Source organism: Gorilla gorilla, chromosome 16 (genome assembly GCF_029281585.2).
Source record: "Gorilla gorilla gorilla isolate KB3781 chromosome 16, NHGRI_mGorGor1-v2.1_pri, whole genome shotgun sequence".
NCBI classification, from domain to species: domain Eukaryota; kingdom Metazoa; phylum Chordata; class Mammalia; order Primates; family Hominidae; genus Gorilla; species Gorilla gorilla.
The window spans coordinates 15,168,388-15,186,194 of record NC_073240.2 but is presented as its reverse complement, the minus strand read 5'-3'; the positions used below and the strand labels follow the sequence as shown (position 1 = coordinate 15,186,194).

Genomic DNA, 17,807 nt, shown 5'->3' with positions numbered 1-17,807 from the left:
AATTTTCCAGGCTTTTATTATTGTAAGAAAGTGGATGATGTTTGACATGCTTTTTACATATTAAAGCAGAAACCAGAAGCAGCTTCAGAGATCACCAGTGACCTGACACAAGCAGCAGGAATCTCATCTCATTAAGTGTAAGTGGCACCACACAGATATAGCTGAACATGCAGGGACACAGAAGACCCATTCCACAGGACACCCCTCAAAATTACAGTGAATCTAATGGAATTATAGAAAATCATACATGATGTGCATCATGACCAAGGTCTCCACTTCTCATCAAAGGACTTCCTTATGGGATTCACCAGAACTTGCTTTCTTTCCATAGACATGGATATACCGCTAAACACTTAGGGACCTTACCCTCTGGGAAGGGACATAGTAAATCAGGAGTCACAGAATGTATAGGAAAATATCCGTTTTATGAATCCTCTAAAAAAGAGCCCGAACATGAACAGCACCACCCACTTTTCCTCTGAACTGGCATCATTCCCAGGAACTCACTTGTAGTGTTATACCCAAACGAGTTAGAGAAAATGCCACACTTTGAGACGAATTAAGAGTCCTTTATTTAAGCCGGCGGCCAAAGAGACAGCTAACGCTCAGAATTCTCTCAGCCCCGAGGAAGGGGCTTGATTAACTTTTATATCTTGGTTTAGGAAGGGGAGGGGAACTCAAATACAATAATTCTACAGAAGTAAAAACATGCAAGAATCAAAAGAAGCAAATGGTTACAGAGTGATAAACAATTTAAAAGACAAATGGTTACAAATGGTTACCCTGCACGGTACCAGGTGCAGGGTTCTAAATCCTTGATTTGAGTTATATATAGATGCTGTGCTGGGCACGAACTCAAGGCTTCATGTTGTTATCTCTTTGAGAAAAATCCTGGTAACTTCATACATTGTTTGTTCCAGTACCTTATCAGTTAATTGGGCTCCTTTGAAATGCTGAGGATCTGTTTATACAGGTTAACTCCTTGAAGAAGGGCATTGGATAAGGAGCCTTAATATCTTGTAAATCAAAAGATCAAATGGAGTTTGTCTGGCTTTCCCAGCCAGGGAGAGTCTACTCATATGGGAAACATGGCTGGCAATTAAGGAGACAAAAGAAGGGAAAACTTAAAGTAGCAAGCTAGAGTAAAAAACAAGGTTAGGCATTACAGTAGAACCTACGGTGCTTCAAGATAATTTGGGCTTGGTATGCCAAGAGACCACCAGAAGAGGAAAGAACAAATCTGCCCATGTAAGTTCATCCATTGTAACTTATTGATGACTCTGGGGCGGGATGGTGACAGTGGGGAAGGCTGTGCATGGTGAAGCAGGGGCACATGAGAACTCTGTGCACCTTCTGTTCAATTTTGCTGTGGTCTTAAAACTACTTTTTAATACATTTTATGTAAAAGGAGTGGCAGAGACAATTTGGAGTACATTTTGGCCAGTTTTTAGGAATCATATTTAGTCTTAGTCATGTTACCAGTAATCTTGTTCCAAATTATTTATCTATCTGATTTTAAAACCTAAGTCTGCACAAGGCCTCCATGGGATTCTTTGCATCAGCCTCACTGATTGCTGTCTTTACCACTCTGAATTTTGCATATAGGGTGACAGCTGAAAGAAACATTTCCTATGTAGAGTGCATCCATGTTTCTATTACATTTCTCAGTTGCTCAGCTCATTTTCTAAACAACTTTAAACATTGTAAGCCCCGTAATCTCCTCAAATTCACTGCAGCTGCCTCCTCCCTGGGGTTTCTGACACCCTCAGGATGTGGGTTTTCACACTGTGTCACAGTAATACATGGCCATGTCGTCAGATCTCAGGCTGCTCAGCTCCATGTAGGCTGTGCTCGTGGATATGTCTCTGGTCATGGTGACTCTGCCCTGGAGCTTCTGTGCGTAGTTTGTGTTACCATTGTAAGTGTTGATCCATCCCATCCACTCAAGCCCTTGTCCAGGGGCCTGTCACACCCAGTGCATATAGTAGCTGGTAAAGGTGTAACCAGAAGCCTTGCAGGAGACCTTCACTGAGGCTCCAGGCTTCTTCACCTCAGCTCCAGACTGCACCAGCTGCACCTGGGACTGGGCACCTGTGGAGAGGACACAGGAGTGGGTGAAGTCTCACATGACTGGCCTGGTTTCTCCCTCAGCCCTGGGACTGGGGAGTCCCTTACCTGTTGCTGCTGCCACCAAGAAAAGGATGCTCCAGGTCCAGTCCACGGTGAGGAGCTGTGATCTAGGGGATTCTCCCAAGGAGGGGTGTGGTTGTTGGGTGATGCTCTCAGGGCACACAGGTATCTATATTCACCTCAGTTATTTGCATATTCATGAAGGATGCTATTTAATAGCCCAATTCCTGCCCCATGATGAGAAAGAGCAAATACATGACACATGGACGACACAATTGTAGAAGCTGAGGGTTCAAGCCGTAATCCTGTTAGAGGCTATGCGACCCCTACACATCCCTGAACTCTGTGTTGACAGAGCTTCCCCCACTGGAGAACAAGCTCCCCCAGGACATGCACCTTACTTTGAACCCACATTTGACTGTCTCATGGGCAACTTGAATCATTTCTAGACCTTAATATGTGAATGTGCTATTTTGGGAATGAGTGTGTTTCTCCAAAAATTGGACTTATTTATAAGAAAGGATCTCCTCCTGACCTCCAGCTGCTTACTATTAAGATGTCTAGGGGAGTTTGAAATCCTCATTGTAAAAGTGGTTCTCATTACAACATCGAGTTTCATAAATGCTGACAATTAAATAGGGTATTTATATGAACATCAGCAGTCTTTCTGAAATACTTATTTTAGATTTTTTAAAGGAAGTCCCAGGCCCTAAGAGGAACCTCTCCCCAGCCTCCTGTGCTCCTGCTCTGGGGCGGAAGCCTGTGCTTGGTGTGTCCTGAGCGCCCCCTGCAGCCCCGCCCCGCCCCGCCCCTGCAGGGAGGTTCCTGTCTGAGCTCACAGAGTATATTCCTACCAGTGTCTCCAGCCAAGTATAAAGTGGCTGTGCCCTGGCTCAGAATTCTCCTTTAGTGACAGCCTGTGCTTCTCACACCATTTTTTGAAATAGTGAATTGGCCTTAGGAAACCCAGAGAACTCTGCAGAGAGACCCCAAGTAAGATCTCATGCATCACCAGGGAGCCCTTTCCTGGAGCTCAAGAGGCACTGAATCATTGGACACACGGTGAACCCAAAAACTCTTCAGGGGTTTGGGGGGGCTCTTATTTCCTTTAGGGTCCTGCAGTTGATGATTGCACCTGAGAACACCTGCAGGTGCAGGTGGATAGAAGCCCACTCCAACTCTACTAGTCAACTCACACACGCACACACACACACACACACACACAATGGCTAATTTTCACATTAATGGGCCCTGTGTTTACCCTATTTTTCTGGTATCCATGTTAAGGAAAGCACTCCCTACACTGGCACTAAGGCTGAATATGTGTCTACTTTCTGCAAATAGAAGTAAAGATATCAGAATGCAAGTGGACACTTCAGAAGTACATGCTCATTGAATTAATTTTTTTCACTTTGGAACCATGCAGATGCCACAGGAAAAGTAAATTTGAGGCCAATGAGGGTGAAATCATTTCCTTTGTGCTGAAGTTCCTGGTATCAGAGCCTTCGAATTCTTCTATTTTCCTTAACATTTTTCTCCTATTTCCTCCTCAGATAGAGTTTGTGCATTGCCACACTCTCGTATTTAATCCATGTTGACTAAACTGGTGAGACGTAATGTGTGGAACACGGAAGCATTACATGTTCTTACAGTTGAATTTTAATGCTGTGGTGGTCTTCTTCCTCTGGGCTGTGCCCTATACAGGAAGTCTCCAGAGGTGAAGCTGATTTTTGCTCTTTTCTGGCTGGAACATCACAGGAAATTTTCCTTAAATTTACATCTATTGGCTAATTTTACCCATTTTCATGATAAAGGAAGGCTGCTAGTATGGGCTTGTAATGGGGATGGATTACCTTTCCCCACATAGATGAGGATCTAAAAATGCCTTTCCCATGGTTTGTGTGTCTGAAGAAAGTCTGGGTGTATTTATTAGAGATTTGGTTTCCTAGAAATAGAGCCATGAAGGGATTTATGTGGATTCTCACCCTGAGAACCTGGAGGTTCCTGGAGGAAAGGGCGATAAGAGTATGGGGGTGGGGCTCCCAAGATCTCTCACCCTCATGCTAGTCCAGACATGCCTTTTATGTTTATTTAGTTCAGATTTTCATATAACAAACCACACAGCCAGGCTTATTTAAATTCCCCATACTCAGTCCATATTGGAGCAGTAGCTGAGTATAATAATTAAGTTGAACTCAGACAAACCTGGGCCAAATCCAATTTTTCCTGTAGCTCAGAGCAGCTTTACTGACTCACTTAATTTGGAGATTATTTCTTCCCTGAAAGAACTGTAAGGGTTGCTGTGGAGCCTCTGTGGGTTTGGAATTTTTTGCATCAGCCTATCCTGTAGGGTATTCTGTACAATGTAGACCTTTATACTTAGATGGTAATTATTCCTAATGGCATGGAAATAGCTGGCAGCCCTCAATCCTTTTTCTTTCTTCTGTTCACCTGAATGTTTACAAGAATCCCATGAACCTCAGGACTCCCCTTCATGGATGACTCTGAAGATTGTAGACTCAGTGCTACAGACAGAGAGAGCTAAGGGAGGATACTCAGTTCACTGATATGTTGGGCCAGCAACATAGGACACATCCGAGAATGAATCACTTTTGTCAATGCCAATAAATAATAAATTCAAGAGTCATGACTTTCAGTGTATCAGAGTTAAAATTTTCATGATTCTTGACAATGAGGCTCAAACTTGATGGTTTGCAGAAGAAATGAGCTCATCATTGTTAGAAAGAAGCTCTTTTCCTAGGAAGCCAGTCTTTTAAACTAAAGCGCCAGAGAATTTAGTTTCACAATAGATAAATTGTGAAAATGTATCTATTGGAGAAAAATAAAATCAGGAAAACTGGTCTCAAATAATTGAAAGAAAGCTTATAAGAAATTTTTATTAACACAGCCATGAAACTCCAGTTAGTCAAATTTTTTGGTTCATTTGTTACAACTCAAGAAGCAATTCAGAAGTCTACACAATTGGAAGCCTACTCCAACAGAGATAATTTTTCCTGATGTGAAAAACAGACCAGTATTTATAAAGAAAGAGTTCCCCATGAGATCTACAACTTACACAGATTTCTGTAACCTGAAGAAGTTTTGCTAAAAGGATTATCCTCTAGATATCTATGTATGCAAAAATATATTGCATATATTTGTATAAGATTAATCTGTACCAGCCCTTGGCACATTAAACAAACTTCATGTAGACATGATAACTTTATCACTTACTGTGCACTCACACTTTACTGGTTTCAGAAGTTCATCACCCTTGTGATGCAGCAATAGGTTCCTTTGAGAATATGCTGTTGCTTCAAGTGAACATGTTCTAGATCCTCACTTGACTTCATCATTTCATACTGAGTGTAGGTGGGTCTATAACTGAAAACCCAACATTTTTATGCAACAGATTCTCCTCTTATGAGATCATCCTGAAACCTGCCAACAGCCTCCATCATGTATGCTTCCAATGTTTTGCTTTTAGGAAATAAGAGGTAAATTCATAATCCATCCAAGCTTTAAGGTGAGAATCCTTCCTGGCCTTCCATCGTATTTAGTAGAAACTCTCATTGAGAGCCATAAGCAAACACTGTTTATGGATCATAACTCAAAACCAAAACTGTTTTTCATAATGGCTATACCATTCTACATTTCCACAATTATGGAAAGCAACATAAAGCCTCCTAAATTAATTAAAACTGGAGATTTTATATGACCAGAAATCCTGTTTCTGGGAGCATACCCAAGTAGATGAAATTACCACCTTGTAAAGATATCTGCATCCTATGTTTATTGAAACACTATTAATAACAGCCAAGATATGGAAACTATCTGATGGTCAGCACATAGACAAATGAATAAAGACAGTGTGGTATGTGTATACAATATAATACGGTTTAATGTTATAAAAGAAAGATGCTGCCATTTGCCACAATGGATCAATTTCCATAGCTACTAACAGTGCACACCATCCACTATAGCACCTCCCTAGGGGATGGCAGATCCTTATTCAGTAGTAACCACTGGCTGTGGTGGGAAGGCAATTTTACGTACTGTTGAATTTTTCAGCATAAGACATCGATGTCTTAAAATATTCTGCGGTGTCTGCATGTGATAAAGTGGAGTCTAATATTGGAGGCAAAATTAAAAGTGCACGAGTCTTCTAGACACCAAGTCATAGAATGATCCTGGCTGTGTCCTTGAGGGAGTGGACCATATGTAATAGCATTTGGATTGGGGATCGGTGCATTTCCAGTTGTACGAATAAAGTTGTATTATATTAGGTGTAATTATGACTTTATTATTGTCTTTATTTGAAGATTATATGTAATCTCAGGAGATATGTATGGTTTCAAGTTGACGGGGTGGACTCATAATGCTAAATACTGAGTGTCAACTTGATTAGATTGAAGGGTGCGAAGTATTGATCCCGGGTGGGTCTGTGAGGGTGTTGCCGAAGGAGATTAACCTTTGAGCCAGTGGGCTGAAAAAGGGAGACACACTCTTAATCTGGGTGGTGCAATCTAATTAGCTGCCAGTGTGGCCAGAGGGGGGGAAAAAAAAAGAAAAACAGAAGAACATGAAAAGATTAGACTGGCTAAGTTGTTCAGATTTGGGACTCGGACTGCCTTCCATGCTCCTCAGCTTGCAGATGGCCTATTGTGGGACCTTGTGATCATATGAGTTAATACTCCTTAATAAACTCCGTGTGTGTGTGTGTGTGTGTATGTGTGTGTGTGTGTGTGTGTATCGTGTGTGTATATATATCCTGTTTGTTCTGCCCCTCTAGGGAACCCTGACTAATACAATCTTACTTGAAAAGAAATTTTTTAAAAAATAGGTGATTAGGAATTCCAGGATGGAATGCAGATAATATAGAAAATGTCTAATTCCATTACAAATGTATGAATTCAAAAGAGGTACTAAGTAGATTCAGAAATGGTGTAGGCAATAAGATTAAAGAAAAAAGAAACTGCACATCAGCATTGTACCCCAATTGATGATGTTCCACAAAAGAGCACAACTTACACATCTGGTTACACTCCACAGGAATCTTGGAATTGGACTCCAAAGAGAATGGACGGTGTGTGGGGAAATGGGGTTCCTCATGGTTGGAGTGCAAGGTTAGTGACAGGCATAGGAAGAATGTGATAAACATTCATGTGGTATTAACTTAGAGTGGACATGTCATTTTATTTGCAAGTTTAGCATAATATAGGTACATATATTAGATAAAAATAGTTTAGATGTGTGTGCATATATGGGTTAATACACAACACACACTTCCTAGATTTTTTATCTGAGAAGTTCTACAAGAAATGAGTGCACATTAACAAAAAATACACCCAGAATCAAGATTTGAGTTTTTAATACTATTCTTCTATAAAAGAAACCAGTGACAGGGTGCAGTGGCTAACACCTGTAATTCCAGCAATTTAGGAGGCTGAGGTGGGCAGATCATTTGAGGTCAGGAGTTTGAGACCAGCCTGGCCCACATAGCGAAACCCCGTCTCTACTAAAACTACAAAAAGTAGCCAGGCATAGTGGCACATGCCTGTAATTCCAGCTACTTGGGAGGCTGAGACAGGAGAATCGCTTGAACCCAGGAGGTGGAGGTTGCAGTAAGCCTGGACCCTGTCTCAAAAAAAAAAAAAAAAAAAGGAACCAGCATGTCTTTGAGAAATGGCTAATGCTAGGGCTTTGGAAGAGAATATAGGGATTAGGCTACAATTTCTAATCGTACCAGAAAATGAGAAAGGGTTTCAAAACAGAGAATTGTTCCTTTTGCATTTTTCTTGTTTGTCAAAAAATCTAGCTAGCAGTGTAACAGTTCTGTTCATGTTTTATTCCTGTTTTTTTCAGTAGAATCAGGGTGTATATGTGCAATTTTGTAACATGAATATATTTCATAAAGGTGAGGTTTGGGCTTCTGGTGTAACTGTCGCCCACTAGTGAACATTGGAGCCAGTAGGTGATTTTTTAACCCTCACATTCCTCTCACCTTGCCCTCGTTTGCAGTTCCCAGTGTCTGTTGTTTTTTATCTACGTATATGTGTACCCTTTGTTTACTTTCCAATTATAAAAGAGAAGATCTTTTTGAGTTATTTTATTTAGGCTAATGTCCTACAACTCTATTCATGTTGCTGTGAAAGACACAATTTCAATTTTTATGGCTGCATAGTATTCCACAATTTACATCTATCATATTTTATCTATCTAATCATCCACTGATTGACACTTAGATTACTTGACTTTTCTATCGGAAATAGTGTTGCAGTAAATATAGGAATGCAGGTGACTTTTTCTGATATAAAAGTTTCCTTTTGGGAGGAATATACCCACTGGGAGGGATTACTGGGTCAAATGGTAATTCTAATATTAGTTCTTTGAGAAACTTCTGTATTGTTTTTCATAGAGGTTGTACTAATTTATATTTTCACCAAGCATATAAAAAGCATTATTTTTCCTATGCTTCTCTGCAAACACCTGCTGTTTTTTATTTGTAATAACAGCCATTGTGACTGGTGGAAGATGCTATATCATGTTGTTTGTAATTTACATTTATCAGATGATTGGTGATGCTGAGTATGTTTTCTTATTTGTTTTGGCCATGTCTGTGTCTTCTTTTGAGAAATGTCTGGTTTTTGCTCACTCTTTAATGAAATTGTTATTTCTTGTTGACTTATTTGAGTTCCTTGTAGATTCTATGTATTAGCCCTTTGATGAATAGATTGCAAATTTTTTTTTTTTTACTGTTCACAGGTTGTCTTTTCACCATGTTGGTTATTTCTTTTGCTGTGCAGACAATCTTTGTTTCAATTAATCCTGTTTGTCTAATTTTGTTTTCATTGCATTTGCTTTTGAAGTCAGTCTTAGTCATATTTTATTTGCTTAGGCAAATGTCTAGAGGATTTTTTTAGATTTTCTTCAAGCATTTTTATGAGTTTATAAATTTAAACATTGAATCCATATTCAGTTAATTTGTGTCTGTGATGATATAGAAGTCTCATTTTATTCATCTACATAAGGCTATCCAATTCTCTCAGCACCACTTACTGAATAGAGAGTTGTTTCTCCAGTGTATATTTTTGTATACAGTGTATACAGATATTTGGCTGTATGTCTGGGCTCTTGATTTTTTTCTACCACTACCATGCTGCCTTTCTTATTATATTTGTGTTGTGTAGTTTGAAGTCAGGGAATGTGGTACTTCCAGCTTTGTTCTTTTTGCTTAAGATTGCTTTTGCTATTCAGACGCTTTTTTGGTTCTATATGAATTTTAGGATTTTTAAAAATATGTAATCAATTATATTAGTTACTTGATATAAATTGCATGGACTCTGTATATTGCTTTGGGCAGTGTATTAGTCTATTTTACATTGGTATAGATTAATACCTGAGGCCAAGTGATTTACAAAGACAAGAGGATTATTTGGCTTACAGATCTGCAGGTTGTGAGAAGCATGGCACCAGCATCTGCTTCTTGTGAGGGCCTCAGGAAGCTTACAGTCATGGTGGAACGCAAAGGGGGAGGAGGCTGTGTCACACGGTGAGGAGGGGGGACATGAGAGGGTAGGAGGGTTGCCAGACTCTTTTGAACAATCAAATCTCACAGTAGCTAATACAGCAAGAATTCACTAATTACCATGGGGTGGATGCCAACCCAGTCCTGAAAAATCTCCTCATGACCCAAAACCACCCAGTTGGCCCCACCTCCAACATTGTGGGTCACATTTCACCATGACATTTGGAGGGGAAAACCCTTAAATTATATCATTGCACTCTCGGACCCAAAGTTTTCATATTCTTCTTACATTGCAAAATATAATCACCTTTTTTTCAATAGTTCCCAAAATGTTAACTTGATCAACCTCCAACTCAAATGTCCAAAGTCTCATCTGAGTCTTAAGGCAATTTCCCTCCAGCTGTGAGCTTGCAAGTTTAAAAAATGAAAGTTGTTTACTTCCAAGGTGCAATGATGGTGCAGGCATTGGGTAAATAATTGCAATCCCAAAGGGATAAATTGGCCAAAGGAACAACCAACAGGCCCCACATACATATAAAACCCAGCACTGTAGATATTAAATCCTAATGCTACAAAATAATCTCTCTTGACCTTATGTACTTCAACCAGGGCACACTGGAACAAGGATTGGGTCCCCAAAACCGCAGGCAGACAATCCCTATAGTTTGCTAGGCACAGACCACGGGGCTGCCTTCACAAGTGAGAGTCAAGTGCTGGAAGCTTTTCTAGGCTGAGGGTGCAAGTTGCCCATGGCCCTACCATTCTGGGGTCTTGAGGGTTGTGGTCACATTCCCACAACTTTACTGTGAAGCACCCTAGTGGGGACTCTGAATGGGGGCTCCAACTCCATCTCTCCCCATCTTTGGTACTGCCCTAGTAGAGGCTGTCAGTGGTGGCTCCACTCCTGCAGCAGGCTTCTTCCTGGGCATGCAGGGCTCTCTATACATATGAAATCTAGGTAGAAGCTGCACAGGCTCCTTCACTCTTGCATTCTGCGTATCTGCCAGAATCCTGTTATCCCAGCACCATTTACTGAACACAGAGTTTTTTCCCCATTGCTTGTTTTTGTCAGCCTTGTCAAAGATCAAATGGTTGCAGGTGTGCAACTTTATTTCTGTTTTCTATTTTGATCTATTTTTTTTGCGTGTCTGCTCTCATACCAGTACCAAGATGTGTTTGTTAGCAAGACTTTATGGTGTAGTTTAAGGTCAGTATCATGATGCCTCTAGCATTGTTCTTTATGCTTAGGATTGCTTTGGCTATTCAGGGTCTTTTTTGGTTCCATATAAATTTTAGAGTGGTTTTTTTTCTAATTCTGTGAATAATGATGATGATAGTTTTATGTAAATAACATTGAATCTGTGAATTCCTTTGGGCAGTATGACAATTTTTACAATATTGGTTCTTCCAATCCATGAGCATGAAATGTTTTCCCATTTATTTTTGTCATTTATGATTTATTTCTGCTGTGTTTTGTAGTTCTCTTTGTAGGGATTTTTCACCTTGTTTGTTATCTGTGTTCCCAGGCACTTCATTTTCTTTGTGGATATTGTAAGTTGGATAGGATTGTGTTCTTGATTATACTCTCAGCTTGGATGTGGTTGGGGTATAGAAATGCTGGTAATTTTTGTCTATCGATTTTGTATCCTGACACTTTACTAACGTTGTTTATTCTACAATTATTTTGGCAGAGTTTTTAGGATTTTCTAGCTATAATGTATCATCAGTGAAGACGGATGGATGGACTTCCTTTCCTATTTAGATGCTGTCTTAGTCCATTCTCACACTGTAAAGAAACAACTGAGACTGGGTAATTTATAAAGACAGGTGTTTTAATTGGCTCATTTAATATGATATTGACTGGGGGTTTGTCATAGATAGCTCTTATTATTCTGAGGTATGATTCTCTGATGTCTAGTCTGTTTAGGGTTTTTATCATGAGTGAATGTTGGATCCTATCAGAAGCTTTCTCAGCATCTGTTGACATAATCATATGGTTTTTGCATTTATTCTGTTTAGATTGTGAATCACAGTTACTGTGGATATTGAATGAGCCTTACGTCCCAGGGGCAACGCCCACTTAACCATGATGTATCACATTTTAAAGTGCTTCTGGATTCTATTTGCTAGTATTTTGTTGAGGACTTTGAGGTCTATGTTCATCAGGAATATTCATCTGATATTTTCTTTTGTCATTATGTCTCTTCCTGATTGTGTGTGTCAAGAACACACAGTAGAGAAAGGACAGTCTTTTCAATAATGGTGTAACAACCAGGCATCCATATGCAAAAGAAATAAAATTAGGCCTTCTCTAACTCCATATAAAAATCAACTAATAATGGGTATAATACCTGAAACCATAAACTCATAAATGACATGGAGGAAAAAAAATCTTCCTACCATTGATTCAGAACTGATTTCTTTGAATTTAATACCAAAGCACAGGAAAAACTATGTGCAATTATTTATCTGACAAGAAGTTCTATCCAAATGTATAAATAACCCATATACCTCAATAGCAGATAACAAATGAACTGATTAAAAAAAGGGCAAAATCCTGGATAGATTTTTTTTCAGAAGACAAACACATGGCTAACAGAAAATGCAAACGTTCTCAACATTCCTCATTATCAGGGGAATTCAAATCAAAAGCACAATGCGATATCACCTCACACAAGTTAATATGGCTATTATCAGAAAGGTAAAAGATGACAAATGTTGGCAAGAATGTGGGGAAAAGGGAATATTTTGTGATGGGATTGGTTGCTCCATAAGTTGAAAATAAAGTTATCATATAATCTGGTGATCCCACTTCTTGTTATACATCTAATGGAAATAAAATTATTTTGCCAAAGACATGTTCACTGCAAGATTATAAATAATCGTGTAGATTTGTAAAATAACTTAATGACTGTAGGTGGATGAATGTATAAAGAAAATGTGCATACACAAAACTGAATTTTATTTGGCTTTGAAAAGAAGGAAATTCTGACATTTGCAACAACACGGATGGGCCTGGAGGACATGATGCTAAGTGGAACAAGCCAGATGCAGAAAGACAAATGCTGCATGATCTCATTTATGTGTGGGATCTAAACTATCCCAGCTCTTGAAAGCAGAGAGTAGGATAGCGGGTCTCAGGACCTGAGAGGAGAGGGAAATTGGGTGATGTTGGCCAAAGGGTACAGAGTTTCAGTTGTGCAGGGTGAATGAGTCCTGGAGGTCTAATATATGGCAATGTTCCTATAGTTAATACTGTACTGTAAAAATGATATTTGCTAAAAGGGTAGATCTTAGGTGTTCTCATGACACACACACACACACACACGCAGTAAAAATAAAAATGGTAGCTCTGTGAGATGATAGATATACAAATTACCCTACCATGATGAGCATTTTACAATGTATATCTGATTTGGTTTGGATCTGTGTCCTGGACCAAATCTCATGTATTATAATCCTCAATCCTGAATGTGGGACCTGGTGGGAGATGACTGGGTCATGGGGTGGGTCTTTCATGAATGGTTCAGCAACAACTCCTGGTGCTGTTCTCACTACAATGCATGGGTTCTTACAAGATCTGGTTGTCTAACAGTGTGTAGACCTCCCCCGCCACTTCCTGTGGCTCCTGTTATGGCCATGTGATGTGCCTGCTCCCCTTTGTCTTCTGCCATGATTCTAACTTTGCTGAGTCTCCCCACAAAGAGAAGCCACTGCATTTCCTGTACAGCCTGCAGAACTGTGAGCCAATTAAATATCCTTTTCTTAAAATTTCTGAGTCTCAGGCATTTCTTTTTAGCACTGTGAGAATGGACCAATAAAACATAAAAATGTCAAGTGGAGCACTTTAAATATATACTTTTTAAAAATTTTCTATTATACCTCAATAAAAGTGAAAAAAATTAAACTTACTCTTATAATAAAGAAATGCATACTTCATATTTTCTCAATAAAAATGAGAACATAGAAAAACTTACATTAAGATATTTGCAACAGCTTTGCTTATGATATTTATAAACTGGAAACAAATTTAAAATCCATCAACAGAAAAATAGATCAATATATTGTCATTTATTTACTTAATGGGCTGACTCAGACATAAAATCTCTATCCTTTCTCTCTCTCTGTCTCCATATATACATGAAAACTTTGAGGTTTCATGTCAGAATCAGTTCATTAATTGAATAAATGACAGTATGTTGATCTAATTTTATACATTAAATAGCATGAATACACCTCAAATATAGCAAAAGTAGCCATTACCAAAAAAAGTCTATAATATTAGATTTCATTTATGTGAAGTTCAAAGCAGAAAAACATGGATCTATGGTGTCAGAAATCAAAACATTTCCCCATGCAGGAGTTGACTGCAGGCACAGAGGAAGACCTATGTTGGGGGTGGACTTGCTCTTCAGCTACCTTAGGTGTTGGGGACAAGCGTATTCACCTTTGCCAGAAACTCTCTAGTGATACATTTTAGATCTATGCATTTCTTCTTATATGTAAATTTTATCTCATAAAACAAGAAATAAAAATGTATAAAATACTTTAAAATTCAGCAAATAATAAAAATAATATTAAACCGTTATATGAAATATGAACATTATTAAATGAATTAATAAAGTACACTCAAGTATACCTAGCAAATTAAATTCCTGAAGCCAAAAAGATAAGGGTAACATCTGTAACATAAAAAATAAAAAGCACACATTTCATAGAGAAGACAAAAATAGGACATATGTGGAACATGTATTCTTTTTTCTAATCAAATGTCTTTAAATTACTTACACAATATTTTAATCTGTGTCATAAGTATAAATTACTAATATTCTGTTTGATATTACAACTATGAACAACTTTTAAAGAGAAAAGGATATTTGACAACATGTGAAATAAATTGAATATATTCTCAATGTTGGTACAATGATTACACCTAAAAGTTCTAATAATACCCGGGTTTTCAGTGGGTCTTTTGAAAATTAATTTTAAGAGATAAACTAATGCAAATCAAAACCACAATCAGATATCATCTCACACCAGTTAGAATGGCGATCATTAAAAAGTCAGGAAACAACAGATGCTGGAGAGGATGTGGAGAAATGGGAACACTTTTACACTGTTGGTGGGAGTGTAAATTAGTTCAACCATTGTGGAAGACAGTGTGACAATTCCTCAAGGATCTGGAACCAGAAATACCATTTGACCCAGCCATCCCATTACTGGGTATATACTCAAAGGATTATAAATCATTCTACTGTAAAGACACATGCACACGTATATTTATTCCAGCACTATACACATTAGCAAAGACTTGGAACCTACACAAATGCCCATCAATGTTAGACTGGATAAAGAAAATGTGGCACATATACGCCATGGAATCCTATACAGCCGTAAAAAAACAATGAGTTCATGTCATTTGCAGGGACAAGGATGAAGCTGGAAACCATCATCCTCAGCAAACTATCTTAGAAACAGAAAACTAAACACCACATGTTCTCACTCATAAGTGGGAGTTGAACACTGAGAACATATGGGCACAGGGAGGGGAACATCCGACACTGGAGCCTGTTGGGGGTGGGGGGCAAGAGGAGGGATGGCATTAGGAGAAATACCTCATGTAGTTGATGGGATAATGGGTGCAGCAAACTGCCATGGCACATGTATACCTATGTAACAAACCTGCACGTTCTGCACATGTATCCCAGAACTTAAAGTATAACAATAAAAAAAAGAATAATCTTTAATAAAGAGACATCAGCATTCCATATCAGAAAGAAATTGAAAATATGTAATACATATAAAGTCCTGATAAGAAACCTTGAATCATAGGAAGAGTCTCGTGTATGGTAGGTTGTAATATGTTTATTGTTAAAATTATCATCTTTATGTTGTTTTGAAAAATTAAACCACAGCATAATAAAAGGAAGTGTTTTTGTGTTTATTTGGTACAACAACAGCATGTTGAGAAAACTGAAGAGACCTGTAATCCTGAGGAGGAGGCCTAACCCAAGGAGAGAGATGCTCCCCGACCTGTGGACACACATGGTTTGCCTGATTCTACCCATCTAAGAGCTACTTCCTGAAGCCTTCGGGAGACATGAGAATGGATGAGTTCCTCAGGACGATTCAATCAGATCTGGACAGGGGGGGAAAATTCATGACCTAGGGTAGATTAACAAATATAATTAAATTTTCTTTGAAAATTGAGAAATTTTTGTTGTATATATTTATGGCCTGCAAAGCTATGTTATGATTTGTGAATACAATATGGAATAATTGAATCAAGCTAATCGACATATATATTACCTCAAATCCACAAATCCCTATCACTTTTTGTGACAAGAATATTTGAAATTATTTCTTGGCTATTTTAAAATGACCAATACACTATGTTTTAGCTTACAAATAAACATCGATTTATGTGAATCATAGAGAATCATTGAAATCAATTATAGATTACTCTAATAATTTATATTTGTTTTTCATTAAGTTTGATTCTTTAGGACATATTTTAGAATTGTTCTGTTATAATGTTAAATATAAAAGACTACACATGTATGCATAGGTTTGTGTATTTAATCGTATGTCTAGGATGTAAATTAATGTCTCCATAGCTGTGTAGTAGCTGATATCAACAGACGTTAATAACACTCTAGAAGAATAAGAGTAAATAATTAGGAAGAATTATTTTTTGAAGTTATGTATCTTTAAAAAATATCCCTACATATAAATTTTAAAATTACAATAACACAAATATCAATAAAAATACATCATAAATAAAAATAATAACATATCGCTACCTCATGAAACTCCAGAGTCCTGCAAAAACAAACCTGCCTCCTGCATCTGAGAAAGGAAACCGCCCCCTGCCCCTGCTCCTGGGACCTGTCCCTATCTCAGTGGGTCCCGAGCGCCCCCTGGTGGCCCCACACGCCCCTGCAAGGAGGTTTGTGTCTGGGCTCACGCTGACCTCCCCTCACTGTGTCTCTAGCACAGTAATACACGGCCAAGTCCTCGGTTTTCAGGCTGCTCATTTGCAGATACAGCGTGTTCTTTGAATCACCTCTTGAGATGGTAAATCTGCCTTTCACAGACGCAGCATATTCTGTCGTGTAACTGTTAGCTTTGTTTCTTATTAAACCTACCAACTCTAACCCTTTCCCTTGAGCCTGGCGGACCCAGCTCCTGTAGTGGTCACTGAAGGTGAATCCAGAGGCTGCACATGAGAGTCTCAGAGACCCCCCAGGCTGGACCAAGCCTCCCCCAGACTCCACCAGCTGCACCTCACACTGGACACCTGCAAACACAGAGACACCCTGGTCAGAAACTGCCACACAAATCCACTGTTTCTCTCACTCATGTCCCCTCACACTCAATCTCTCTATTTCTCCATGAATCACCTTTTAAAATAGCAACAAGGAAAACCCAGCTCAGCCCAAACTCCATGGTGAGTCCTCTGTGTTCAGTGCTGATCTCTGAATGGAAACACCTGGGGATCTCAGGGCTGGGGCTCCTCTCCCAGAGCTGCAGGGTCAGGGCTGGGCTGGTTTTCATCAGCAATGGAAGGGGCGCATTTGCATGTCTCCTACTATAGCGAGTTCTGGAAGGGATGCCTCAGAGTGGGCTGTGTCCCAGGGTGGATATGAGCGATTATATGTCATAAATAATTAATTATCATTAGCATGTCTACTTTTAGATGCACATGAATTATGCTCTGTGAGAGTCAAGTTTTCCTTCATTTACAAATGTGAACATAAACTCCCAAGCATGGGGGGACCATGTGACGTGTCTACGAGCTCACATCTGGTAAGAGCCAGTCTCACTGTCTGGCCTGTGTTTCTCAGGACTGGATCCAACTGCTCCCTAAATTAACTCTAGGACAGAGCAAGAAATTCTGAGTGAGGTTTACAAAATCCTCTTAATATAATGATATATTATTTGGCTGTATCTTAGTGTTTTTCTAAATAATATAGAAAAACTGAGGATTCATTCGCATGTGTATTCAGAAGTCTAAGGCTTTTCTTGTATTATTTTTCTCTCTTTTTCTACCAAGTTATACACTTTTATTTTTTATGAGGTAATACTGACAAATTGTAGTCTTCACCTAATATCTTCTCAGTTTGACAAATATTGACATAATCATCAC

The 17,807-nt window shown here is 38.9% G+C and overlaps 1 pseudogene and 1 gene segment (V, D, J or C); both read right to left on the bottom strand.

The window, feature by feature from the left end:
- Nucleotides 1–1,780: 1,780 nt before the first annotated feature.
- Nucleotides 1,781–6,211, bottom strand: LOC129526473 (immunoglobulin heavy variable 1-18-like; annotated as a pseudogene).
- A 10,346-nt stretch (nt 6,212–16,557) lies between these two features.
- Nucleotides 16,558–17,137, bottom strand: LOC129526474 (immunoglobulin heavy variable 3-72-like). The segment is given in 2 exon segments: nt 16,558–16,958; nt 17,062–17,137. Coding segments are annotated over 2 exon segments (447 nt in total).
- Nucleotides 17,138–17,807: the final 670 nt, after the last annotated feature.